The sequence below is a fragment of the Pseudocercospora fijiensis genome (genome assembly GCF_000340215.1).
Source record: "Pseudocercospora fijiensis CIRAD86 unplaced genomic scaffold MYCFIscaffold_1, whole genome shotgun sequence".
In the NCBI taxonomy this organism is placed as follows: Eukaryota; Fungi; Ascomycota; class Dothideomycetes; order Mycosphaerellales; family Mycosphaerellaceae; genus Pseudocercospora; species Pseudocercospora fijiensis.
In genome coordinates, this window is record NW_006921532.1 from 8736779 (window position 1) to 8762848 (window position 26070).

The 26070-nt window shown below is 51.8% G+C and overlaps 10 protein-coding genes across 10 annotated transcripts; 4 read left to right on the forward strand and 6 right to left on the reverse strand.

Annotated features, from left to right (window-relative positions):
* Nucleotides 1-1845: 1845 nt before the first annotated feature.
* MYCFIDRAFT_25199 (uncharacterized protein) lies at nucleotides 1846-4578 on the forward strand (the record flags this gene model as incomplete). The annotated part of the gene is made up of 1 exon (XM_007921490.1): nucleotides 1846-4578. One exon carries the CDS (start codon nucleotides 1846-1848, stop codon nucleotides 4576-4578), a length of 2733 nt encoding a protein of 910 aa, XP_007919681.1.
* A 452-nt stretch (nucleotides 4579-5030) lies between these two features.
* On the reverse strand, nucleotides 5031-5828 carry MYCFIDRAFT_209987 (uncharacterized protein). Its single transcript, XM_007923672.1, has one exon. It carries the CDS (start codon nucleotides 5718-5720, stop codon nucleotides 5361-5363), a length of 360 nt encoding a protein of 119 aa, XP_007921863.1. The 5' UTR covers nucleotides 5721-5828; the 3' UTR covers nucleotides 5031-5360.
* Nucleotides 5829-6033: 205 nt separating this feature from the next.
* MYCFIDRAFT_170617 (uncharacterized protein) lies at nucleotides 6034-7295 on the forward strand (the record flags this gene model as incomplete). Its single annotated transcript, XM_007923673.1, has 10 exons — nucleotides 6034-6039; nucleotides 6082-6172; nucleotides 6202-6224; nucleotides 6277-6429; nucleotides 6506-6719; nucleotides 6749-6855; nucleotides 6884-6978; nucleotides 7004-7097; nucleotides 7143-7177; nucleotides 7223-7295. The coding sequence occupies 10 exons, from the start codon at nucleotides 6034-6036 to the stop codon at nucleotides 7293-7295; spliced, it is 891 nt and encodes a 296-aa protein (XP_007921864.1).
* Nucleotides 7296-7347: 52 nt separating this feature from the next.
* MYCFIDRAFT_62901 (uncharacterized protein) lies at nucleotides 7348-10407 on the reverse strand (the record flags this gene model as incomplete). The annotated part of the gene is made up of 1 exon (XM_007922071.1): nucleotides 7348-10407. One exon carries the CDS (start codon nucleotides 10405-10407, stop codon nucleotides 7348-7350), a length of 3060 nt encoding a protein of 1019 aa, XP_007920262.1.
* A 598-nt stretch (nucleotides 10408-11005) lies between these two features.
* Nucleotides 11006-12022, reverse strand: MYCFIDRAFT_129232 (uncharacterized protein; the record flags this gene model as incomplete). Its single annotated transcript, XM_007923674.1, has 4 exons — nucleotides 11006-11222; nucleotides 11262-11378; nucleotides 11431-11727; nucleotides 11784-12022. 4 exons carry the CDS (start codon nucleotides 12020-12022, stop codon nucleotides 11006-11008), a joined length of 870 nt encoding a protein of 289 aa, XP_007921865.1.
* A 5128-nt stretch (nucleotides 12023-17150) lies between these two features.
* MYCFIDRAFT_185526 (uncharacterized protein) lies at nucleotides 17151-17842 on the reverse strand (the record flags this gene model as incomplete). Its single annotated transcript, XM_007923675.1, has 4 exons — nucleotides 17151-17237; nucleotides 17287-17412; nucleotides 17464-17790; nucleotides 17840-17842. The coding sequence occupies 4 exons, from the start codon at nucleotides 17840-17842 to the stop codon at nucleotides 17151-17153; spliced, it is 543 nt and encodes a 180-aa protein (XP_007921866.1).
* Nucleotides 17843-19432: 1590 nt separating this feature from the next.
* Nucleotides 19433-19737, forward strand: MYCFIDRAFT_209988 (uncharacterized protein; the record flags this gene model as incomplete). Its single annotated transcript, XM_007923676.1, has 1 exon — nucleotides 19433-19737. A coding segment is annotated over one exon (198 nt), but the record flags the coding sequence as incomplete, so codon positions are not given.
* A 513-nt stretch (nucleotides 19738-20250) lies between these two features.
* On the forward strand, nucleotides 20251-20989 carry MYCFIDRAFT_209989 (uncharacterized protein). Its single transcript, XM_007923677.1, has 3 exons — nucleotides 20251-20406; nucleotides 20460-20575; nucleotides 20636-20989. The coding sequence occupies exons 1-3, from the start codon at nucleotides 20307-20309 to the stop codon at nucleotides 20870-20872; spliced, it is 453 nt and encodes a 150-aa protein (XP_007921868.1). The 5' UTR covers nucleotides 20251-20306; the 3' UTR covers nucleotides 20873-20989.
* Nucleotides 20990-21124: 135 nt separating this feature from the next.
* MYCFIDRAFT_193103 (uncharacterized protein) lies at nucleotides 21125-21580 on the reverse strand (the record flags this gene model as incomplete). Its single annotated transcript, XM_007923678.1, has 1 exon — nucleotides 21125-21580. The coding sequence occupies one exon, from the start codon at nucleotides 21578-21580 to the stop codon at nucleotides 21125-21127; it is 456 nt and encodes a 151-aa protein (XP_007921869.1).
* A 359-nt stretch (nucleotides 21581-21939) lies between these two features.
* Nucleotides 21940-22260, reverse strand: MYCFIDRAFT_25984 (uncharacterized protein; the record flags this gene model as incomplete). Its single annotated transcript, XM_007921530.1, has 1 exon — nucleotides 21940-22260. The coding sequence occupies one exon, from the start codon at nucleotides 22258-22260 to the stop codon at nucleotides 21940-21942; it is 321 nt and encodes a 106-aa protein (XP_007919721.1).
* Nucleotides 22261-26070: the final 3810 nt, after the last annotated feature.

Below are 26070 nucleotides of genomic sequence, written 5' to 3' on the forward strand. Positions count from 1 at the left end.
CAAGCGTCCGCTCTCTACCTCGACTTCAGCCACGCACCTGTACACATCATCTGCGATGTTAACGCACATCATTGATGCGCAGCTAAAATTTGATCCTCACCGGGCGGCTACTCACATTCGGGCTGATGATCAAGCGCGTCTCACTGCAGACAGATAGTAGTGGGATGGTAGGTAGCACTGTTAGTGGCACCATCAACTCAACTCCGAGTCCTTCCCTCTCGTGCTCCTCGTGTCCATATGCATTTCTGTGGACATATTAATCGTCATCAAGGGTACCTCGGCGTGTTTATTCAAAAAATCGCTTCGGTTGCAGATCCCTTCCGTGCGCGAGTCTTCAAGCTGACCGTTACGACACGCAGGACGACGATGAAATCGATTCAGAGTACGTATCCTCCCTCTGTGCTGCACGCCGGAGCAGACCCTCGCTTGAATGATCGCGTCGTTTCGATGCGCAGTGCCTAGAGTGAAACACCGCAGTCCCAGATTGTGCAACCTCGCTCGCGCTCGATGTATCAAGTACTCACATCTCATGCACGCAGGGATCTTGCCATGCTTGATCGGCGACATGACTACATGGACGATCTGCCGCAGCTGGCAATTTATGTCACGTTCTTCCAACGTGGCAGCTGTAGCACAACGGTTAAGCTGCAGGATCTGCAGCTTGTCTTGAGAAAGATTGTTCTGTGCTACATTCGTGCGTGCGGCCCGGCACAGGATGACACATAATGGATATTGCACTCTGCCTCTTCTAGCATCGAGTCGTGAAAGTCCTTGCATGGCAGCATGGGAGGGAGGACATGGTCTTGTCACATCCGGTCTCGGCTGGATTTTCTGTGGATCGTGCCTTTACTGTATCCTTCATCCGTAGGCGTTCCAATGATGTCAAGGTGGCTTTCGAAGGATGCCCGCAGGCACATGCTGAGCCATGCCATCACGGAGCTCGATGTTCTGTTTGAGCAACGTGCAAGACTGCTTCGCGACCGCTTTTCTCAGGTCGAGGTCCAGATGGATACATTATTGTCTTAAAACTCCATCACGTACAATCGCTCGTCTCTGAAATGCCGGATTACATTCACTTCCGTCGAAGTCGTCTCTTGATGGGATTTCAATCAAGCCTCTTGCTGAAGAGTGCATTCCAGCGTTTTTGTTCCAACATAAAGGAGACGCCTTGCCATGCTCAGCAAAGTTGCCCAGATCGCATTCGAAGCTCATGCCGACATTTGCACGCGCTAGCTGGATAACACCGAAGGATAGAATACGCTTCAGAAGTCGCCGTCACATGAGAGCGCAATCTTCTGCTTCCGGAGCCAGTTAGTGACGATGCTTAATCGTATCGAGACTTAGGAAGTTCATCGGCGGGCCAGCCACCTTAATTCTCCCAGGAGCCAATGCCAAGACCACTCCCTCGGCGGATGCGAGTAGATAGTTGCGTGAGATGGATCGCAGCGATGAGATAGCGGCCACTCAGTACCACAAGATTTGATTGCCAAACTTGTGAGACCAGCTTCGCGTTCCGCGCGTGGAGTCTGCAAGATGAAGGTAGACAGTCGAATTGTTTCCTGATAAGGTGACACAACAAGGTGGGACTTGCGATGAGCAGGGGACATGCTTCAAGATGTCCGTGCACACCTAACCTCCTTCCACGTCTCAATCCAGAGTCATATACATCGCAGCACAACACGATTCAAGGCAACTCAATGTGCCTCATCCGTGAATGTGAACACCTTTACCAACCCCGGTCTGGTCACAATGGATAAGCTTCCATACCCAGAGGAGCTTCCACAATATAGTACGGCCGATCAGTATGCCAACATACGCCACCGTAGACGCTTTCGACGCCGCTTGATGCGAGTATTTGTCCTAGGCTTGATCGGAACTTTGATCTATTTGAACTGGACGCCCAATACTGAGGGATCTACACAAATCTTGTCTATCGAGCGCCTCCACGCTGAACACGCAAAATGTAGTCGGCTGCAGCACATTCCTCAAGACCCACAGTCATCTCGAACAAAAAGCATGAGACACTCTGAAAGTCAACAGCCCATCTTGATCAGGAATGCCACAGTCTGGACGGGAGAGCCGAGAGCGAAAAGCAGTATTGAAGATATCAGGACTGGCAAAGCTTACACATGGTCTCATGCCGATCTGCTTCTTGAAGATGGTCTGATCAAGAAAGTTGGCCACCACATCGTAGATGAGAGCCTGCCTAAGAATGTGAAGATTATTGACGCTGGGGGACGGCAAGTGACCGCTGGAATCATTGATATGCATTCTCATACAGGAGTAGATAGTTTGCCTGCCTTGGACGGCGCACAAGACACGAATGAGCTATCGAGCGACATAACTCCTTATGTGAGATCTCTTGATGGTCTGAATCCACTGGATCCACAAATCCGGGTCATCAAGAGCGGAGGTGTAACTACGTCCTTGATCTTGCCCGGCAGTGGCAATAACATCGGCGGAGAGGCCTTCGTCATCAAGCATGCTGTTGGTCAAAGTAATGGTCGGCCTGAGCTCAGCATTGAAAGCCTTATAGCAGACCCCGATAAGACCTGGCGATACATGAAAATGGCTTGTGGTGAAAATGCGAAGAATGTATACGGAAAGGTTGGCGAACATGGACCGGTAAGCAGACTTGGCGAAGCATGGGAGTTTCGGCATGCTTTTGAACAAGCTGCAAAATACAAAAATTCTCAAGACGAGTGGTGTGCCACTGCAGACCGTATCGGGGCTCAGAATATGCAGTCCTATCTTCCTTCGGACCTGCGATGGGAAAGCTTGTCAGCAGTGTTACGAGGTCAGGTCCTGGTAAACACACACTGCTACACCATTCCAGACCTGGAGTCTTTTATTGGCTACACTAATGAGTTCAATTTCTCCGTCCGAGCATTTCATCATGCTCATTCCACCTATCTGATTCCAGAAGTTCTGAAAAGGGCATACGGCGGACGAGCGCCTGCGGCTGCTCTCTTCGCCGACAATATGAATTACAAGACCGAAGCATATGTGGCATCTGAGCAGGCCGGAAAGATTCTCTTTGAGAATGGTATCACTCCGGTATATGTTTCCGACAATCCGGTTCTCAATGCACAGCACGTTGTATTCGAGGCCGCCAAGGCATATCGGGCTGGGTTACCATATCATGCAGCATTGGCCGGCGTGACCAGCGCTTCTGCCGAGCTTCTCGGTCTTGGAAACAGAATTGGCAAGCTCAGGCCCAATTTCGATGCTGATGTGGTCATCTGGGACTCGGATCCTCTCGCTGTCGGTGCAACTCCTTTGCAGGTCTTCATCGATGGAGTGCCTCAATTTGAAGATCCTGTGGTTCTGGATAAACCCTTTACTGCTCCAATCAAGCATTTCGTGAGCCAGGAGGTGCAAGATCAGCCAACAGCGAAGAGTCGTATTGGATTCACAGGGGTATCGAAGATCCTTCTGCCAGGCCATGAACAGATACTGGCCGAGGAATACAGCAACGTTGTCGTTGAAGATGGGCGAATCAGTTGCATCGGAAAATGTCACGAGGATGTCTCATCGCTTTCTGCTGCCGATATCATCAATTTGCAAGATGGTCACATAGCCCCTCCACTCACAGCATTTGGCTCATTGTTGGGCATAGAGGAAATCACAGCAGAAAGCACCACCTCCGATGGATCTCTCGACGAATCATCCTTCTCTGCGGCTATCGATGGTCTCAGATTCGAAGGCAAGAATCTGGCCGCAGCATACAGACACGGCGTGACGAAAGCCATCACAGCACCGAAATTCGCCTACGCAGACCACAAGGGCATCTCAGCGGGTTTCCGCGTCGGCGCGAAGCACGCTCTGGAAAAAGGTGCTATTTTCAACCCACACATCGCTCTGCACTATACCTTGACATCTGATGTAAAAAGCGCCAAGACTCCTTCAATCTCCAGTGCAATCGCAGAATTAAGATCTAAGCTTCTCAAAGCCATCACCACCTCCCAGAAAGAAGGCGAAATTCAACCCGCAGAAGAAGTCGCTCTTTCCAAAGTCGTGAACGGCAGCCTACCCCTCGTCCTCGGCATCCACTCAGCAGACACAATCGCCTCCATTCTCCGGCTCAAGAGCGAGATCGACACCGCCACCAACTCCACCCTCCGCCTCGCAATCCTCGGAGGCGCGGAATCCTACATCCTCGCAAACGAACTCGCCGCAGCAGACGTAGGCGTAATCTTAGCACCACTCTTCAGCTACGCAGCAACCTGGGATCAACGCAGGGCATTGACGGGAGCTCCACTCACGAATGGCACGGCAATCGACGTGCTTCACGCTGCAGGAGTGAAAGTTGCCATTGGCGTCGACGAAGATTGGGAAGCGAGAGATTTGTTTCTGCAGGCTGGGATTGTGCAAATTAATTCTGGTGGGAAGATTGACGAGAAAGAGGCTTTGGCTTTGGCTTCGAGGAACATTTGTGAGATTCTGGGTTTGGAGGGACTTGAAGAGAAGGGTTCGGATCTTGGGGAGTTTGTCGTGTTTGATGGCAATCCTCTCACGATCAATGGTCAAGTACGAGCTGTTGCGGATGGTAGAGGATTGGTTAGTGTTTGGGCGTGAGGAAAGGTGCGAATGTATTACTTTGAGAAGTATTTGATATGATTGATACTCATGGCTATATTATGCTCCAAATCTGCAGAATCCATCCTGTCCACCCCCGTGCATGCCTCTTCCTGCATCCCGTCGTCTCTGTTCGAATGAGATTCCTCCCACGTGCCGACTAAACCAAAAAAGAGATGATCAAGTCACCTTGCAAGCTTCTTCGGAGAGGCAACAGTAAACGGGAACGATCCAATCCGAATAGTCCCAAGCTTGAATTCCAATCAGTGAGATAGTAACATGAGTAGAGGTTATTTTTGCAACCGTTCTGCAACCTCAACACAGGTGGATTTCTTCAACCACATTCGGAAGGCTCTCTGCGATTCTGATTAGCCTTGCTATAACTCTACAAGGTCGACATTCGGGAGAGATTTTCGACTTTTCTTAGATAGGATTTGTGGACCTTGATACCTCTGTTGTTGAAGGGGCGCTTTGCATCTCGACGTTTCCTAAATACAAAACACATCTACCGCCTTTGAAGTGAATACCATTCCAACTCTAAATACAGACAACGTTTTTTTGTTTGTTTTTCACTCTTTTCTATCACCCAGTGACGCCTGGTTGATCCCGACCCAAGAAGAAAAAGGCGATAAATGCTAAAGTCCCTCTCTCCCTGCACTACCGCCTGTTGTCTGTATTGTTTCCTGGTCTTCCGAAGGTAACAAAACACATAAATACAAAAGGAAACACTTCTTGTTGATCAGACACGTGATTCCTTGCTCGCCTGACCCTTGACTTCGCCATTATATAGGGTGGCGACATGTAACCCTGTAGGAATTGATAGCCTTCCTTCCCCACGAATAATCGTCAAAGCAGCCGTTGCGACCCGACGTCTCTCCGTCGAAGAAGGCGACTTGGGACCCACATCGGTTGTCGTTGTAGACATATACATTGCATGGTACACCCTCTGTCCCATCGAAGTGTACATAGACTGAGATTCCGCTAGGAGAAACGGACCAACATCTGCTCTCCCAGCCTGGCGAGTTGGTTCCGAAGTTGAATACACCGACTTGAGGGTTTGTACATCCAATTCCGCCATATACCTTAACGAAGTGGGCATACGCTGTTGGGATAACAGCTGCAAAGATAACTGCGTAATGCATCTTTGAAATCGGATGTCGAATTTCGTCCAGAGTCTCTAGGTTGGTGTTTCGCAAACCGTCGAGTTGGGGTCGAATAGTGTTGTAGGATAAGGATGGGGTAGTTTCGATGTAGGACGGATGTCTTGATCTGATGTCTGGATGGAAACGTGTTCCTTTATATATCCTACAGTGGGTATCTGTCTGGTAGTCTAGAGTGTTCTTGAGGATTTTAAAATTTGATCCAACACAACAGAAAAGGCAAATTGCAGTATTGCACAGTAGGAATTGTATATGCCGGCCGTGCATAGACCCCGATATGTAACATAGTGCACGTATGGGCGTAGCTGAGACTACTTACGGCAGTAGCAACGAGCGTAGGTAGAAGGAAGAAAGGTTGTTGCCGGTAACACCTGTTGACGCCCGTTGGTACTTGGTAGCTGATTGGGTCTACGTCGCTTTGGCTAAACAAGCCTGTTTAGTCAGTCAGATTTGATCAAATAAGCCCTTCTAGAACATCGCATGCCTGTTCATTAAAATAGCGCAATTTGCTTAAGTTTCAGGTGTTGTTTGGCCACAGAAGGCGTTGTTCAGCCAAAGGCAAGTCCGTATACCGTACAAACTAGATTTTCAAGCCGCCTACCAAGGACACAGAAGGCAATCCTTGCCACCTTCATTTTGCCGAAACAATATGCCTAGGTATAGCGACAATTACGTCGGAGCAATAACAGTAGTGTTCTTTGCCGAAGCTAACTAAGAAGGTCCGGTTATCGAAGAGCGAGAGCAAGAGCCGCTGGGCAAAGGGTTAGTTCTACAAGGTACTAAGCAGAGTCTATTCAACAGCCGTTGTCCCCCTTCGAATTCAGACCTTACCCCCTGTCCATATATATACGCTAAGGAAACCATTCAACCATGTTTCTTACCAAATTCCTTGCCAGGAGATAGAGCGGAGTTCAGTCCGCATACGACAGCAAGCGCATTGCAGCATACCAAGCTATACCAAGTATACCAAGCATATGGAGGGTGGATTTAGCGAAGTGCAGTGCCATAAGAGCCGCTCTTTCGTCAAATACCAAATGAAATACTAATCAAACAGGCGCCATCCAGTCAAACCGGTACGTTGACGAAACGTCGCCAGCACCGGAAGAAACGCTTGTTCGTGCACATTGTAACATTGACGTGGCCAGGGCCTGCATCTGCGAACGGTTGGCAGCAGGCATATACTACAGCGGCCTGCGATCCCCTATTCCGTACCTGATTCGTTTACCTTCATTCACCAACCGTGAAACCGTTGCATAGATAGAAAGGCAAATGATACACCATGGCGTCCGTGCACGCGGCGGATGTAACGCTTTACGTCTTCTGAGTAGAACTTTCACGTCTGCATCTGCATCAACCTCTGTGCCGCCGGAGGCCTATTTTTGCTGGCAAGGCAAATCATAGTAGAGTAGGGATTCTGAAGTTGGATCTGGTGTGGCTTGGTGGAAAGGCAAGTTGTTGTAACGGGTCTCCAAATGGTATGCTAGGGTATCTTCAACCAGCCAGCTGGGTCATGCGGCTCACCGCTCGATCATACTCCAATCATTGCTTGCTCGCTAGAGAGCACTTTCCCCCCCTTTCTATTATCATGAGCCATTTCAATCATCACCTTCTACCGCTTTGCTTGCTGGACGAATGAGGCGAAGAATTTGCGGAACCCGAGGACGTCGCCACCAATGCTTCCGAAATATGACTGAATTCCATCGTCACTTGCGCCTAGACTGCGAAGCTCATTCTGAAGCTGCGATTGGTATGTGACACCATTCTTGCGAAGGATCGTCCATTGCAAGCTTGCGGCTTCTTGCAGTACGCTTCGCATCTGTGCGTCTTGTGCAGTCCTTGCCGTCAGAGACGAGATCAACGTCCACGGAAGAGGAGCGAATTGCGCAAGAATGAAGTTGTCGAAACCAGGTAGAGTGGGTTGCGGGGTGGCGTCGACTGCCACATCTGGACCACCCCAGATGCTGGTCAGCTTGGTGAGAACTGAAAAGGCAAGTCGTGCACTCTGCGGATCGGAGACATCAGTGGAGAAGCGTGTGATCGAAGAGATGAATGCGTCGAATGTGCCTTGGTTGGCAGGACTGACCAGAACTGACCCTAATTCATTATTCAGGATGACCAGGATGAAGTTCAGGTATTCGCGCTGCAGTTCTCGCAGCTGTATTTCATCGTCTGTGCCAGACGCCTGTATCGACAGACCGGAAAACACACGTTGGAGGAGTGGCGACAGCAATTGATCGAGAATGTCCGCGATCTCTGTCTTGAACCCATAGACCACTTGGCCCAGCGTGCGAAGAAACATTGCCATCTCGTCGTTCGAAGACGCTGATGACAGAAGACCTTCAATCCATCTCGGTAGCTGAGGGAGGACTTGCGCGCCTAGCACACCGAGAAACCGCGAAAAGGCGTGACGGGCAGCAGCTCGAAGATCTGAGTGCTGCTTGAGGTTCTCCAGTGCAATAAGAATGCTGTCACTAGCTCCAACGAACTCTTGTGAGACTTCGGTAGAGGGCGGACCGCCATGCGTGAGCCCTGGTGTCCAGTCCGAAAAGCCATTTGCAAGTGACCCAAGTGCCATAATGACGTGATGGATTTGTAGGACACTTCTCTCATCTCCGTTCTTCGCAGCTTGAAGATGATTAGACAAGTCTGCAGACAATGGATTGATGACCGTTTGTGCGATTGCTACCTTGTTCGGCGTAGGCACATTTTGGGTGGAGGATACCAGGCCAATGGCCTCGAACAGGTATAGCTGGCTTTGGAAAGCAGCATCAGCGGACTGGGCATTCTCCTCGGAAGAGGCATCGTCATCATCCCTACCACTCTGTAGCTCTGCCTTGATGGGTAAGAGGTCAGAAATGGCTTGAACGACCGTCTGGGCGTACTCTCCCAATTGAGCCCTCAGATGCTTGGCAAAACGTTGCAGCAAATACCACGACCGCAACTTTATCTTGGTATGGTCGCTGTGCACAAATTGGACAAAGTTCTCCAGGACTCGAGGTATGTTCGCAGAGTTCTGCTCGAAGAATTGAACGTATCGTACGCAAATCTCCATGTACTGAAGCTGTACTGCAGGGTGGGGATAATAGGCAAGCTCAGATGCCACGAGGGTCGACATCATTTCCACAAGACGTGTCGCTGCTTCTGAAGACGGCCGGGTCTTTGCATAAAGTCCGCCATTTTTGATAGCGAGCTCACCAAAGTGATGCATCTCTAAAAGTGCGAGGTCCAGGTCTCTCCAGTTCGGGCTGTCGGATGTGCCAAGCCGACTCAAGGTGTTCGCCATGACTCTGCTCAGTGTGTCCATGTAAATCTGTTCATCAACAGCAGCCACTGTTTGCTGAAGAACGTGAAGGCGCTTACGAAGTTCCTGAAACTCAGCCTCATCCGTCTGCTCATCTTCATCGCCCCAAGAAGCTGTATCGTCGTACTTCATCTTTGCAATGATGGTGTCCAGAATCGGCTGAAGCATGCTCTTATAATGCTCCGGCAAGCTCCCTTTCGCCTTCTTCATCTTCCGGAACATTGTGAGGAGGTCGGTCAGCGATGGAATGACTGTAGCAGAGATTTCGTCATAATCGTCGCCGAAGAAGCGTAACAGAAATGGCACGAATGTCTGCAACTGCTGGTCGGCTTTAGTCCGAGTCTGCTCGTCGACGCCTTCTGTATCAAGAATCTTGACCACATCGAAGACGACATTGTTGACAAGCTTGGCAACCGTCTCGGCCAAGTCAGTGTCGTATTCGGCCGTGGTTCGAAGATCTGCCAGGGCTGGGCTAGCAACAAGCTGATCTACGATCGTACCAAGATTGAGGTAATTGATCAACTCCACTTTGTCGTTTGGCCGCATCTTCTTGCCAACCGTTTCCGTAAAGGTGTCGATAGCTGCGTCTCGCGCCTTAGCCTCCTTGCTATCTGCAGAGAAGGTGCCTTGCTGGCCAGCAATTTCGAGCAGAGCGCCCTGGATACGCTCGTTGACGACAAGCCAAATGTCGATCCAGCTCACCCATTTTGCAATTGTCCTGAGACACATATCCACCAGCGTGAGATCAAATTGTCTCCAGTTGGCCAAGATGCCTTGCCATATGTTTGCGATCTTGTCGACATCTCTTGCCCTGACCATATCCTTCAGCTCCATACTGCGTCTCTGTTCTTCTTGTGTCCTGGGAATTATCAGATCCGCAATCTCGTCATGAATCGAGCCCAGGATGCGTAGGAGCATGACCATTCCCGCCCGTGAAGCTCCATTGCCCGCATCCGTGCCAGCCAAAGCTATGAAGTCATCGAAGAAGTTGGACCAGTCCGAGGCATAGAGGGAAGTGAAGAGGTATGTGATGGTCTGGGTGAGTTTGTTCTGAATGGAGGGCGTGTCGACGTCCGTGGAGCCTGGAGCGTAGAAGCGACCAATATACTCCATCAAACGCTGCCGCACCTGGTTCAGGCCCGTCTGATCCAGGCGCTGCATCTGCACGGCATTGTTCACAATCTCCAAGCAGACTAGCCGCACCACTTCTGAAGGCGACGGATCGCGCGTGAACAAGGCCAGACAGACTTGCCAGGCGTTCGGGTCTTCGCGCAATACGGTGAGGAATTGGTAGGCCTGTGCCTTAAGATTCCCGTCGATTTCTGGCCTGAAAGCGAGCTCAATGGCGCTCTCGACCTGCGACTCCATGTTTGGTCCAAGCCAAGTCACCGCGAATTGATGTTATGGTCGTGTGCTGAATTGAACATGGCAGCTTGTGCCCGCGCTAGGAGTGGAAGTGACTCTATGCCTTCATATTCCTCGTCTCGCTATGCTCTTCTTTGTTCGTAGCTTTCAATTTATGTCGGCGTGTCTATGCGGCGGTGAGTCAAGCAAGGTGCTTTCGATGTCGGACTTCGCTGCGATAGGACTGCAATGTGTTGTCGGCCGTGACGTGGAGATTGCAAAGCGGCGGTACGGGAGAGGTTCGGCAGGTCGTCGAATGGCAGTGATGGAATGGTGGTTTGGATTATGTCTTCACTTGTTACAGCTACGCTGTCGTGTGCTTTGAAACTTTCTCAGATGCAAGCCCCACTTTGACAGGAGCCGGAAGAGAGCTTGCATCATGTCACATGTTCACATGCGTGTACGGGGATCAGTCAGATTGCTAGCAGTGAGCCAATACGAATGAACAGCTACGAGAGTCGTGATGATTTATGTACATTCGCGGAGAGTGCCATCTCCTGTGGGTATCGCAGAAACAGCCGTGATCATGAATGCCCCAAACCCCCATTGACATTATAGCTTTTCATCTGGCATCAGGCATTCCTTTCGATCTCACCTGCACGCTCTGCAGCTCATAGCTCAGCTCTCGGAATGGTAATGACCTGCTAGGCCCCGCTGACGAGACGCCTCCATTAAGTTGAGTGAACGCCACTGTCCGGGGCGTCATCGGATTATGCACGCCAAAACCAGGCGTGTTAGGCGTCTTTGGGAGATTGAGGAAGAGTTGTCGATTCTTCTCTCTTCGTTCGTCCTTCGTTAGACCCTCGTCGTCGCTGTACATCGATAGCTTCTTCATCTCCAAGTTCGATTGATATTCCGCTTCACGTTCGATCTTCTCGCGTTGTGTTGGAATACAATTCCATGCTGAATAGCCAAGATATGCTATGAAGAGGACGCTGCATTCGTGTGAGTGCTGGATCAGTCTGATCCCGTATTAGAGACACTTACAGCATGACAATTGTGACGGCGAAGCTCGCTCGAGCTTGTAGACAATAGCCCTTGTTGCCTGGCTCTGCATGTTTGCAGCCTTTGCTGAGATACCACGGCATGCTAAGTGAAGGAAGATCCTTGTCGCTCGTGTCCGGTCTGGATTGGTTGTACACGCTGACAGAGTATAGTGCCACCAGCAAAGCATGACAGAAGACGCTCAAAGCCGGAATGAAAATGTGCATCACATACATGGCACTCTTCGCCAGTAAAACGAACATGCTGAGGATGGATATGACAACATTGAACTGTGTCATGCTGTACATGCGTTAGTGTCTCATTCCTTTGACAAGAAAGTTATCTGCACCACGTACTAGCGGCTCCATATGAGAGGAATATGTGCTGGTCTCCAGTTCGCATAGTCGTAGAGGATCGAGTTGGGCGCGCTGTTGAAATTTGCATCGAAGCCATTCTGCCATAGCTTCGTGCGGTATGTGTTCGGGTGCGCGATGCCCATGAGCGCAAGCATTGCTACAGTCAAGGGGAACTCCAAGATCATCAATCCGATGAAGATCTTCGGTATGCGCCATTCTCTCGCGAACCAGAACCTCATCTTTGCGGCCGCTTATCTGATGTTCCTCTCGCTAATTCGCGATCGATATTGCGGACTCTTCTGGATGTAGATTCTGGTGTACGTCGTGTTCTACCCGCCTCTTCAGCCGCCGCTTTCGCTATACCATAGGTCGCTGTCGTTGTTCGCCGGAGTCGTGGACTCGCACAGTCGCGCTCACATTGGGCTCATGTCATGTCAGTGAACAGAGACGAATCTGCAGGGGCGGAAGTGGTGGCATCCAATATCGCACACTTCTCCATGCACGGCGACGGTAGTCTGGCGCGCGCGATGTCACTCGCACGCAGCCTCTCCGAGCCAGTGGGAGCAAGAATCCTGCTGTCCACGAAGGAGAGCTCAGCTCCAAGCGCCGTGATGTGCTGGTCACATCCAATCACGCCTCGAGGACGCAGTTTCTTGGCAAAAGCGGAGCCTTCGGCAGTGGGTTGGGCGGGAAGGAGTGCATCCCATCGATCGACCTGGCCCCATTCCTTCAATCACGCACATCTCGGTCGTGAGACGGGCTGACCAGGCACATACAGTGGCAGAATGTAGACATCGTCATCGACATGTCGTGAGACAGCGAGAAGACACGCGTGTTCTTCTGCGGAGACTGCCAAGCCAAAGAGACCACCCCCATACACGCCATCACGACCAGTTCAGCGGCCATGTTATGTGCGAAAGGGCTACGAGGCTGACATCGCCATTACTGTACGGCATTCGCTGTCGATCTTGTAGCGAGCGCAATAACTGTGCCGCAGCTCGATGAACTCACCCTTGGCCTCTTCAAGGTGACGCTGGGCTGTATATGTATATCAAGCGCCATGAGTAAGGAAAAGGAAGGATGCAAGACACACATCTGGCTTTCTGGTAGTACAAAATGAGACAAAACAATCGCTCGCCAATCCACATGGAGCTGCAGATGCCAACCAGTGTGCCCTGACTGCTTTTCTTCTCACAAAGATATCCTCAGCAGAAACTCCAACGCAGGTGTTGGTGCTCATCATGCCTCATCCTCGTGCTCTTATGCTGTATCGTCGTTCTTTCCCATGCGTGCAACTCTCTACAACGCCTGATATCCATGGTAACCATTCCCAGCCAATGCACTGCTGATCGCAAGAATGCTCAACGCCCGCTCGATGGAAGTGGAGCCCACATAGACATGCAGCCTCTTACATGAAAGCTGAGCGAATCGAGCCGCCACTCTGGCTGCTGCTGCTGCTACCAGGTCCTCCGCTGTTGCGACGCGTGGCTGGTGCACTGAAGCCGTGGCCGAACTGAGGAGCACGGGCAAGCACACGACCCAGCATATTCTCGATCTCATCGTACTCCATCTTGGCGACTTCGGCAAGCGACAAATCCTTTGGGTTGTCACCGTAGTTGACCTTGATGTTGCCCATCGGCTTCTCCTCGTAACCAGTGGCCTTGGCAGCTTGACGATCCGCAAGTGAACCGTTGCTGGGCTTGCCTGTGGCTTGACGGAACAAGCCAGCGTAGTAGCGCATGAGACGAGGGTCCGCGTCCGGCAGCATTGACAGCGCGGAGAATGGCCAGACAGCACTGAACTCGTGACGACCGCCAAGCTGCACGTTGACACCACGGCCATCTGCCATGCCCTGGTAGCCACCTTGATAGAGCGCTGTCACAATTGTAGCCTTCTGCTTCTCGGTGAAGCCCGGGCAAGAAAGCATAGCAACAGCCAACTCCTGGAGGAGTGCAGGGGTTGGTTGAAGTGGGTTCGGCTTGTTGGTGCCGCGGCGAAGTTCGTTGATCAAGGTCTTGACGAGACCGATGGCGCAGTCATAGATAGCGCGACGCTCGAAGACGGTGACGTGATCGGTATCATACCATGGATACTTGTACAAAAGAACAATCATGGCTTCGTAGACACGGCAAGGGCTCTTGGACGCGAACGGGGACTGTAGATCGTCAGTAAGTGTTCAAGAAAGAAAGGGCATGTTGCTTCTTAGCACTTACGCGCTCAGACAGATTGGCGTGCTTCGTCATAGCCACAAGTTCCTCTGCGTGCAGAAAGCCCTGGAAGCCAGCAGCTTTCTGTCCTGGATAGTAGTTACGCGGAGTCTTGTCGACCACAGGCTTGCCGTCGCTCCACCGAACGTGCTTAGCGCGCGGGAAGAGCTCTGCCATGAGCTCGTCCTGAGAGCTGTAGAGCACCTCGACGATACGGTCGCCCACCTTTGGTGGACGGCGTTGCTCAACTCGCTTGGCAAATTGGCGGACGACCCAAGCAGCCTCGTTCGGGGTGGAGACCTCGAGGAAGCAGTCCATGGTCTTACCACTCTCGCGCTCCATCAGAATATGTACAGCATGGTAAGGAGAACCTTCTGGCTGACGGAGAATCTGTGCGTTGCGGCCGACAAATGCGATCATCTCTTGACGGGTAGTGCCATAAGGAATGTCCTTGACACGGACGACACCTGCAATGCTTGGGTGCGTCATGCGGCATGACTCAATGAGTGGGAGAGCGTCGAAAGCCTCTTCGATAGTTGGGATCATGTTGCCCTCAAGTGCAAGCTGGAGCCAGTCTGGAAAGGGGGCTTTTGGAGCCGGCATGATTGCCAGCCGAGGGGTGCTGTTCGAAGAACCAGTCGAGCGAGATGCATCAATCTCGTCGGCGGTGCTGAACATCTTGCTGTCCTTGAAGCGCGCAGGTCCCAGAGATGGGTTTGGAAGCTTAGATGGTGTGTCAAGTCGAGACAGAGAGCGATCAAATGGATCCTCAGCACGTCCCATCTTAATGTCTTGCGCAAGAGCGAAAGCGCTTGGTCCGTATCGAGCGCTCACCATGGACATGGAGTCGTTGCGGGACTGATCGCTATTGCGATCACCATTGACATATGCGTTCGGGTAGGCGTCGAAACTGGACTCAGGGTACTCAGGAATGGTGACGAGGGCGCGAGAAGATGGAATGATGAGATCGGCTTCGCCAATCTTCATGTTCGCCATGCCTGCGCCAAGAGTGGTGTATGAGGACGCGTCGTTGTTGTGCGTTGGAGCGCTGTCTTGCTGCGATGTGAAGAAATGGCCGTTGGAGGATGTCATCTTGTTGTAGATCTGACCGTGACCGTTGTACGTCTCATGCATGCCGCCGCCATAGAATTGCGATTGCGGACGATACTGGCTCGCCAAGGTGTAGTCTGGCTGTGTAGCGAAAGTGCCGTTGGACAAGGACGACTCAGGACGAGCAATTGGCTCGTTGGCACGGCGCTGTGGCACCTGATAGACAGCAGTTGGGTCGAAGGCAGGGTAGGGGTTGAAATGACGCTCTGCTGCCATCGGATTGAAGGCGCGCTTTTGCTGGCCGAAGCCGCCGCCGCCGCCGCCAGCGCTATTCATGGTGCTGGAGGATGAGCTCTCGTAGTTGCCGTGTTCGAGGCCGCTCAAGTGCGCACCAGGCGTTGGAAGGCCAAGGCCGCTGAGGTACGCGCCTTCGCTGTTCTTGTGCACGAGACGCGGAACAGCGTCGTTCGACTGTGGGTTCTGGACGACCGCCTCTTCAGGGGTATCGTACACGAAGCGACCACCACCGTATGCGCCGCCGAGGCCTTGCATGCTGAGGATGGGCCACGCCGAGTCGCTGTCGGTAGGCTGAGCTGACCAAGTGCGGTCGAGTGGATGCTGCGAAGGGATGTCTGCCAGCTCGATTGGAGGCAGCTCGCTGTTGTACGGCTGACAAGAGAGAAAGCAGGTGTCAGCGATGGCCAACACGAGAAGGTTGTAGAGCAAGCAAACAACGAGTGCGCAAAGTTCTACCAAATGTCGCGGTTGAAGTTTTCGCGGAAAATGAAGGAGAGCACGTGCTGGATTGAGAAAGCGGTCAAGCCACCAAAAGTGAGCTTTTTTGGAAGTTGCGTCATGGCAGTGAGCGCGAAATACGCGTAGAGGGAAGGCACGTACCTTGTTGCAGTGTGGGCAATGCGTGGAGGAGTCCAGCGCAATGCCCGACCACTATACAGCATTGTTAGCACATTCTCGAGGAGAAGATTCATCTAAGTACGTGCCTGTCCGCTCCAGTGGTTTATACAGACTGTGTGCCCACAGTCTGGCAACCAGTGGCTCGGGAGCCACATGCATCTGGAAGCAAAGAATGAACAAGTTAGCCTCTGCTACTGGTTCACCTCGCTTTCCTTCCACACCGGGCAGTCAAGATAGCGCCTCGAGATCCGACAACAAGACCACAGCTATACGAGTAGAGCAGAGTCGTTTGCAGTGCTGCTCACTCACCTCTCGCAGGCGATTGGGGGGCCCGCCACGCCCATGGCTGCTGTTCGCTCCTGGGAACGTGTCAGCGCTAACGCTCTCCGCAGTCTCTTGGACATGAGTGAATGGATATATCTGGGAGGCCAGGTATCCGAGGAGCCAGGAGCCGCTGTGTAGAGAAGCCTCATAAAGAAAGGTGGAAGATATCCGGTCCAGACCAAGGAAAGGCATAGGCGACGGCGACGGCGTTGGCAGCGGCAGTGGCAGTGGCAATGGGAAGGGCAATGGCTCAAGGATATGCTGCTTACGCTGTGCTTGTTGTGATCAGTTTGTGCACAGCAATACTGTGCCCGGGTCTTGTGGTCGTATGATCGGGCTGAACGAGAGAGAAGGGTGAAAAAGCAGGACTGTTTGTTTTGACGGGCCGGTATAAGCTCTTGCTTAACACAGCCGTGAGCGTTGCAACCTGCAGCCAGTCCCCGCGCCAACCAGCATTACAACGACTTGTATACGCAGCCAGCAGGATATACTGTCAGCACATCGAGCTTCCCTTTCCGGATTGGATCGGTCTATGCTACTCTGCATTGCTCCGTTAGTCGTACAATTCCGTGAAAGAGCAGCGAATAGCACGACCAGGTATATTGAAGCTCTCATTGGCCGAAGATTCATTCTTGACGCCGATAAAGCGTCCTTTCAACTGAATTTTGAGCTTTTATATCTATAGCGGCCTGTTGAGTGTCCATCATAGCCAAGGGACGCAACTGCTCGTCCAGTCATGATGTCGTTCCGGGATGGCGGCCTTAGTTCAGGAAAAGGCTCGGAGAGCAGTCAGGCAGATGCCTCTCTTTCCCTAGGATCGGGTGCACAATATACCGAACCAAAAAATGCTCTAGTCGAACTGCGGCAAGAGTCAGTCGCGCGTCGAATCAAGCAGAAGGTTGACAAATCTTACTGGAGTCAGGAAGCTCTCGGCCACAAAACGTGCTCGGGCGTTCAACTGCATGATCGGTCAGCGCAAAGCACACACAGCTATAATGGAAGCTTACGAAGAGCTTCATCTCTGATATCTCCTTGTCCACCTCCTCCATAAACTGGATAATGAAGTCCACCAGCTTGTGCTTCAACATTTCCTCCGTGTGGAAATTGGTGATGAGGAAGGAGATGTCATATCCCTAGATCTGATCAGCAAGGATGTCTTGGGCACGGCGCGCTTTGAGGCATACAGGCACCGGCTTTCTTCGCAGGATGAAGAAGGCCTCTGCTCTCTGCGTCAAGAATCTCGTGAACTTGTGCACGAGGATGTGCTCAATCTCGTCTGCCTGTTTTATCCGTATGCTGACCCTGACGCTGTTGACCGAAGGCTCGACCAGAACGCGCTCTTCTTGGTTCCTCGAGACGGTAAGTGGGTTCAGCAGGACCTCGGGCGAGGTCTTTGCCTCGATCTCGGGGACGTTGTGTCGCTCAGAGGCTTGCGATGCGAAGTTCGATAATGAGAGCGCGGCGGTCAGCGTCTGCCGCACGCAGGACAGATACGGGCGCAGTGATTGCGACTGTTCTGGGTCAGCTTTGGAATAGAAAGTGTGGGACACTCGACCGCACCATCTTGGCCTCTCGTCGGTCTACCACATTGACTGAAGTTCTGAGTGGTGTTGTTGTCGAAAAGGGTGCCGCCGCCTGCTATGCCCAATGCCGCACTCAGTGTGCAGTGGTGAAAGCTGTGGTGCCTGGATGCAAGTGACGTTCGAGCTTTACTACTACGCTGTCGTCGCAAGCCACTTCAAGGTTGTGGGGTCTGAACTCCGAAACCAAAATGTCGGTGCCTTGCCGCTGCAGATCAGCCCGGCCGACACGAGTGAGCCGGCCTCGCCAATCATGGAAGTTCCGAACTCTTTGATCCTCACCTGCAACTCTTCCTCCCAAGCACCGGAGTCACCGACGCGCCATTCGTAATGGCAGGCGGGAAGGCCTACGACGGCTCCTGCTCCTGCTCCTGCTCCTGCTCCTGCTCCTGGGCGAACAGGCCAGATCGGCAATAACTTGCGATGAGCTGCTTGTCGTGTCGGCTTGCCATCGGGCAGAAAAGGCTGTTGAAAGGATCCCCTCCTGACTGACCTTTTATAGTCACTCACATCTGCACTTCCCGTTTGTCCATGACCTCGAAGGCCAGCTATGTCTGCCCTGCTGACCATACCTACCGAACTGCTGAATCTGATCCTCGAAGAAGTTGGTGGTCGCGAGCTCAGGCGGAGCAGACAGACTGGAGATGGAGCAAGGTGGCGCGCGCATCAGAGGCTGTCCATATGTCGAGAGTGGTATGCTTTAGCTCGACCAGTATATCTGTCTGGCCTTGGCACGTCGGCGGTACGACTGTATGCGAGCAACCTTAAGCAGCTTGACGACAAGCTCGGACATGCTGGACATCGCAAGCTCATGCACAAGAACACGCGATCGATGAGCATTCGACTTCTTGGCCACTTCTGGGATGATAATTTCGCGTCCGAATGTGAGCATCTTGCCAGAGGCGAAGACGGGTGGGATGAACGAGAAGACAGACAGAACGAAATGCCCATCGGATTCAATCTGAAGAAACCCGAATGTCAAGCCGCAATGGTGAGGTGGCGCGATGTTGACTTACAGCCTCGTCTCGACGAGCTTTTCGGTGATATACACAACTTCACAGCTCTCGAACAATTGGATTTCACTGCAAGCTCTGATCCAGACGGTCGTGGCCAAGATTGGGACTACATTCATCTTTCCACGGTAATGCGACTCGTTAGGAACCTGCCATGCTGTCACGACCTCAAGTCTCTCACATTGGACCTGTGCGGCACGCGATTGAAAGGCGACAATGGCAACTTCCACCTCTGCGAAGAGCTTGCCAATGTGATTCCTTACATTCAAGACGTACGTCTGCGAATAATCAATATTTGTCCGACGATCTTCTCGATATCGAACCATGTTTCCGACATAAGGCTAAAGTCACTTGTGATCAAGCTTCATTTACCGACCGAATTTGAGCATACATTGGACCAGACATCGGAGCCATGCTTCCAAATGCGTGCATTCTCGACCCAATTTCGACTTCACGAACATCTTGCCCAGGCAACGTCTACCTTTCTGTCGAAACTATCTTCGATACGCGCCGATCTGCAAGGAAAGCCTGCACAGTGCTCATCATCTCATGGTTTGGAGAGGCTGATCATCTCATATTCGGACTCGAGGAGTGATACATGGGAAGTGCGCGCGTCAAATTGCTTGAAGAGAGTCTGCGTGACTCTGAACGGCCATGGCTATCCCAGCCGTGACGATGGAAGACGGTCCTGGACCGAGTTTGCAGAGTCTGGCCCTGAATACGATCATCTCGAACGTGTGCAACTGCAAAAGCAATAATTCGCAGAAAGGTGGATGCTGGATGTTCCAACTCGCAACATCGGTGCATTGCCATCCAAATCTGATTGATGTTGGACCTTATTGATCTCCGATCGCAATGGCGAACTCGAGGGGATGGAGCTCTTGCGTGGGCAAGATGATCAATCGTGCTGCGCGTTGGGACCTGCAGACGTCTCATTGCTGCAAATATTCATCTGAGCTGTCTGGACACCAGAGATGGCTGCAACCAGAAATCGCTGCTTCAGGCACTTCTATCCCACATAAGGCCTGACAAAGGTACCTTGAAAAGATACATCGAGGGAAGCCGTCGGCCACCACAAAGCACTTATCTTATCTTGCACACAAACAAGCCACACCCACCAGACAATCATCCCTAGCACATTTCTCCTACATTACCGAACGACAAACGCTTATCTCTGGGGAATATACCGTGGAGGTGGAACGAGAACCAGAAAATAGTACGTATCACACCACGAACGTGGGATGCATGCAGTCATGCAGCTATGCGCTAATGCGCATGTACTCGTGCCGTCGCCCGTGTGAAGGAGTCGGCTGGCTGCCCGAGCAGATATAGTGTGTAGCTATGTAGCCAACATATATTCTGAAGCTTATCGGCTTCAGCTCATATATCCTCACTCACTTGCCTCCTACCAATTCCGATCTGATCGTCTATGAAATGCTTCAAAGCGCACGGTGGCCAGTCAGTAATACATCAAAACCTCGAAAGCCTAATCCGCCTCAACTGAGCGATGATGAGTTGAGAAAGAGAATATTTGGTCCGTTGTATTCGTGTCTGTATTGCTCGCGTGCTACGCTAAAACAGCTTTAGCAAATACTTCAGTCCTCTTCCCTTCAGGCAACATACTCTCAGACGGCAGCAGCCCTTTCGAAATCGTCTACGGAACGAAACCGCGAAATGACAAGGATAGTGATGAACCACCTTGGGTGGGTAACTACCTTCCACCAATTCAAACCGCGATCTCAGATTTCTGACCTTTATGACAGCAATATGCCATGATCGTGCGCAAGAACCAGAACGGAAGCTATACACCTCTGATCAAAGGCCAAGCATGGTCGACGGCTGTGCCTTGGTCGAATGTCCTCGCCGGGCTCCTCGATACCACTGCGACGTTGATTCATAAGACGATTGGACAGGCTCAAATGCCGCCTTTGGGAATCTTAGAAGAGCTGCCTTTGTATACTCCGACTCCACCTCAGATTCAGAGACAGAATACGAGATGATGCTGCTTTGGTCTTTTGCGACAAATGTGGAACGGTTGGCGTCCTGGCAGGATTCTCAAGTAGGCGTACTCGGTAGACTCGAATCGAAACCAATCAGACACTATGCGTGCATGGATGCATTGTGCTTCACTGCTTTCGAGGCGCGAGCCATGCTCTTCGCGCGCTACTTCTGATCAGATATACTGAGCTTATTGCTTAGTACCGTTTGTGTCTCTTTCTCTTCAATGCCTTTAGAGGTCTGATCCCAGCCCTTCAGGGAGGACCAGAGAGCCTAGCCTTTGGTGGCTCTGCTAGCATCGCGTTGACGTTGGCCTCGACGTCAGCCGCGACTTTCTCTCGCTTGGCTTCCTCTTCCGCCATTCTGTTTCCGATCGCATGCTCTTCATCTTCGCTCACGCCAAAGGACATGTTGCCAGCTCCACCGCGTCCATACCTCCGAACAGGCTCAGCTGCTGTTTGCTGGGCTTGAGCCGAGGCTGCTGCTGCTGGCAATCCATCATCGTATGTGCCGGTTTGCTTCAGCTCTTGAGGGCTGTACCAATTGCCAGCGCCTCCACGTCCAGTGTGGGCATATTGCTGCTTCTCTCGCGGAAGCGAACTGTCTGCCGAGGTAGCGATAATTTGCTGATTTGCCTCGAGGTCGTCAGCGCCACGCTTGGCTTGCTGTTGTTGCACGAGAATATTGCCCGCTCCACCTCGTCCAGGCATATTTACGACTGCAGTGAGAGAGTTTCGGTCGAGTAATCAAAAAAGACGAGGAAGAATGCTATCAACGAAAGGCTAGATTATTGGCTTGGCTTTACACTGAGGTGCAGAAGTCGACGCAGTGCAGACATGGACTGTGGACTGCGTTGCATCTGTTTCTTTATTTTTACTGTTGATCTGATACTGTCGATTTCTTCATGCAGGCTTCTCATTCGTCAGTTTGCTAGCATCAATCCAATATCCTACGGCCATGAGAACACAGACGGCGACAAAGATGTATCGTTGCTCGCCATTGCCTTCGAACTCGGGACTGCAGACAAACGTCAGCTACAAAACAGCCTCGCAAAGGGACATGCTCAATCTTACTCTTGCCAGGCAGTTCCTGGGTAGAGGATTGCACACAGTCCGGCTCCGCAGTAGAAGCTACCAAGGAGAGCGGCATTGAACAAATTGTCTCTGACCTGGCTTGGCCTGGCCTCAGGACGGAAGGCAAGATACAATGACATTGCAGCAAGACAGAGGCCCAAGGACATGGTCTGACCGTTATGGAACTTTGCGTGAGGCGGCCATCTTGGATTCAGCACGTGTGTCTCGTTGTAGTCTGCCAGGAAGGCGCCCAAGGAATAAGAGAGATTGCCCAGAATCATGAGAATCCGACCTGCCGAAAGAGATTGAAGAGGCATATTCCCGGTGAAGGCCGGTGTTGTGCTGGGCCGTGATTTTGGGGAACAGGTATATAGAAACGGGATGAGCTTTGCCTTTGCTTTCCAATGACCGGTTGATGGATCATACAAGGTCTGTCTGGTGAGCACTGCATCTTTGGCTTTGGGTCTCTCTGCCGGACCAGATCAAAGATCGCCCCGCCCTACAGGCAAATCACAAGCACGATCGATCATTGGACTTACTACATCTTACGCTAAGGAATGTTCGTCTTGGCTGTGGGTATTGCTGCACTCTGCGCAGCTAGCACGAGCCTCCTCTGCGTAGAGCCTCCTTTGATGACTGCAGATCAAGGATCGCCCCACAAGCAAATCACAAGCACGATCGATCATTGGACTTGCTACATCTTACGCTAAGGAATGTTCGTCTGGGCTGTGGGCATTGCTGCACTCTGCGCAGCTAGCACGAGCCTCCTCTGTGTGGAGCCTCCTTTGACTGTAGACAGCCCGCAGCGAACACGGACACGAACACGAGCAAGACGAGACGAGGCTGAATGATCGCTATGGGCCTTCGTCAAGATCAAATTCGGAAGAGGTGCGACTGTTCTTGGATAGCATTGTGGACTTTTTGACTCAAGGTCAGCCTGTTGCGCTCTAGTATCCAAGCGACGTTGTTCTGCGCCTCGGTGCTGAGCAGCATTGGATTTGTCGATAGTGCGTGACTTCGCGTCACCCAAGCAGTCTTCGTTGTAGACTTTCGCGCTGCCCATTTCATACTCATTCGATACTTTGGCCCATGTCATATTCATTCTTGGTACGGATTTGACCCATGGCTTCTTCATTGTGGTAGCGGATCCTTCCCATGTTGAATGTGTGCCTTTGCTCATCCATCCGACCTAGGTTAAGAATTCCATTTTTCTCGCCAAGACTTCTGTTCTCAACTCGGCCTTTCTCAAACAAGGTATCGTTCTGAATACGACCTTGCTGTGACAAAGTCCGCGGCTTCTCTTGGTTTTGAGCTGGCATGCTGTAAAGCTGTTTCTGGCGGTCCATATCGGATATGTTTGCCTTGTCTTCCAACAGGTTACGCTCGATTTGACCGAGTCTCTCCAGCTTCCGGATCGTCTCATCATCATTCTGTCGCCGATGCTCGTTCATGGCGCTCTCATTTCTGAGGCGAGCGTCATCGCTGTTTTCTTGATGTCGCAGTTGGTTGGAACGCGATTCTTGGGCTACATCTTCCATGCGACGTTGGGTTGAGACCTTCGTGTCGTTTAAATCGACAGCATGTTGGAGTTTATAGTCCATATCCGACCGTTCTTGCATGCTACGCAACGCGCCGATTTGCAATTTGTCCATCTCGTGCTCGTGCGTTATGGTATTCTCCGCCGTCATTCCAGTCAGCCTAAGAGTTTGCTGCTGCTGGGCACCTTCCAGCTTCATATTCTGTTGGTCTCCCAAATAATTCAAGTGTCGCCTGTTTTGGTTGTCATCATGAGCAGATTGTGTCATTCGCGTCTGGAAGTCATGTCCCGATTTGAGTTGATATGTTGCACAACCGGCATCGGGTTGGCGTTCTCAATAGCCCAGAACAATGGCGTGCGTCCTCGACATTTTTTTCAGAGGGGCTGCCTTGGCCCTATGAAGTTCCAACAGCGTCGAAGACAGTCGCACTAGATCATCTCCACTGCAATTGAAGCAGAGCTCACACAGCGCATTGCGACCATCATGTTTAATAGAGGTAAAGTTGGCATCATACCCGGCTGCAATGAGCATTTTGGTCGCATCGACACACAGCATCGCGGAGGCCTCATGGAGGCTCCCGTCGTTGATTGGTGGCTTCTTTCGCAGAAGGGATGTGATGGCTGAGGTATTACCGTTCCGTGCGGCATAGAATGGAGGCGTGCGTTCGAGAGCGTCCTGGGCGGACACATTGGCACCACAATCTATCAAAGTCGAAATCATGTCGTGCCTATTGAGCCGAGCAGCAAGAATCAGGGCGGTTGCTTGTGTAGCTGGAGCAACATAGTCAATATCACCTGCACTGATCAGCATTGGAAGCCTCACTCGTGAAAAGCAACATTCTAACATAGAGCAAAGGCGATGCCTGCTCTGGACCACCGTATCCAGGCTCGTCCACGTATGTTGCAGGCGTGCGTGGCATTTACGTCAGCTCCGAGATCGAAGAAAGCAGCTGCCAAGGACACGGATTCTGGATAGTATTGTATGCTGTCGAACAAGAGGGTATTCTTCGCACTAGTATGGTTGAGGCCCTGTCTGGTAGCTGAAGAGTTGGGACCTGCTAGGAGCTCTATAATCGAGAGAACCGTGGACTCTTCATGGTCATTGCGAAGCGTCTCCTGCATCGCGACATAGATAGTGATCATGTCCGGCTTATATTCAAGGAGAAGCTCGAAAATAGCCTCTCGTACAAATGCTGCAGCAACTTGTAGTGCTTGCGCACCGTCGTTGACATAGCTCACGTCGGCTCCATACTTCAGGAGCAGGTGCAGTAACTCCATGGATGCATTATCATGCACAACCTCGACGGTCGCTCTCATCAGCGCCTCATGCAGACCATTGTCGCTGGCGGCGCGCGCGAGTATGAATTCCACAAGACCGGTGCTTGTTGACTGCAGCCACCGCTGGTCAGACTGGTTCATGGTGTTGAACGCCTCGGTGTAAGCAAGGGGATCCTCAACAGCACAGAAAAGTACTTGCGTAGCTCTTTCATTGCCACTTAGCGCTGCTTGCACAAGCGCAAACGCTGGTGTCTCTCCCTGAGCTCCTCGATCAATCACCATCTGCAGAATTTGCAACGCATCGGGGTTCGTGAGCCAGTCATTGCTGGACCGAACGACAGCATCGAATGCAGAAGAGAAGCAGGACGAGTTAGATTTTGGCACATTCGGGCAATAGGCGCAGACAAGGTCGAGACAATGAGCTCCAGCGCTCTTTATGAGAGCTGCATTAACAGCCTTGCCTCTCGCTCCGGCGCTAGCGAGCATGGTCAAGATAGTTGTCCCATAATCAAAGGCTAGCTTGCTGACGGTTTTGGTAGCTGCTTCGAATGCCTGCGATGCTAGGCTCTTGCTGGCACCTTTGCAGAGAAGGCTGACCAGTGCGACGTTGTGTGCTGCAGCAGCTTTAGTCAAAGCAGGCGCAACCACGCTCGCAGAGATCTTGCGGCTACACAGAAGCGCTATGAGATCATAACTACCTGGCGAGAGCCAAGAATCAGCTCCAGTCGCGGCGGCGAATGCCAGGTCGTCCGCCGTGGTGTTCTCGATATGATCCCACAGGAGCCTGACAGCTTGGCGATCGAGATGGCTGGCGGCGGTAACATACCCCATCTCCACTGGTTCGCCATATGCGCCATGATCAAGAAACATCTCTAGCAGTTGTAGAGATTGCCGCCACTGTGGATTCTCGAGTTGTAGTCCTCTCGAAGGTGGAGCTGGAAAAATCGACTGAATAATGACTTTTTGGCGTATGGAAATACGTTCTCCAACGTTCTGGTCAACCCGCAGCTGTTATTCCTCTTCGGTCATGTTGGTGAACAGGCAGCCTTCGTCGTCCTCTCTGCTCGTGAGAAATGGCATGTTTGTGACGTGACCTTGTTTGATAAGTACTATCGGCGGCATAGATATCCTTCGCCGGCACCGCGATGTATGCGTCTACCTGTCCCATGTTCATGCCACTTGCAGTTGCGTTGTTGGCTGCCCCTCTATGCTCAGTATCTGAGCAGTGAGCAAATCCCTCAGATTTGGAAGAGGAGAAGACGCAATGACGGTGACCTACCTGGCACATAACATCGTATGTTCCGCAATAACG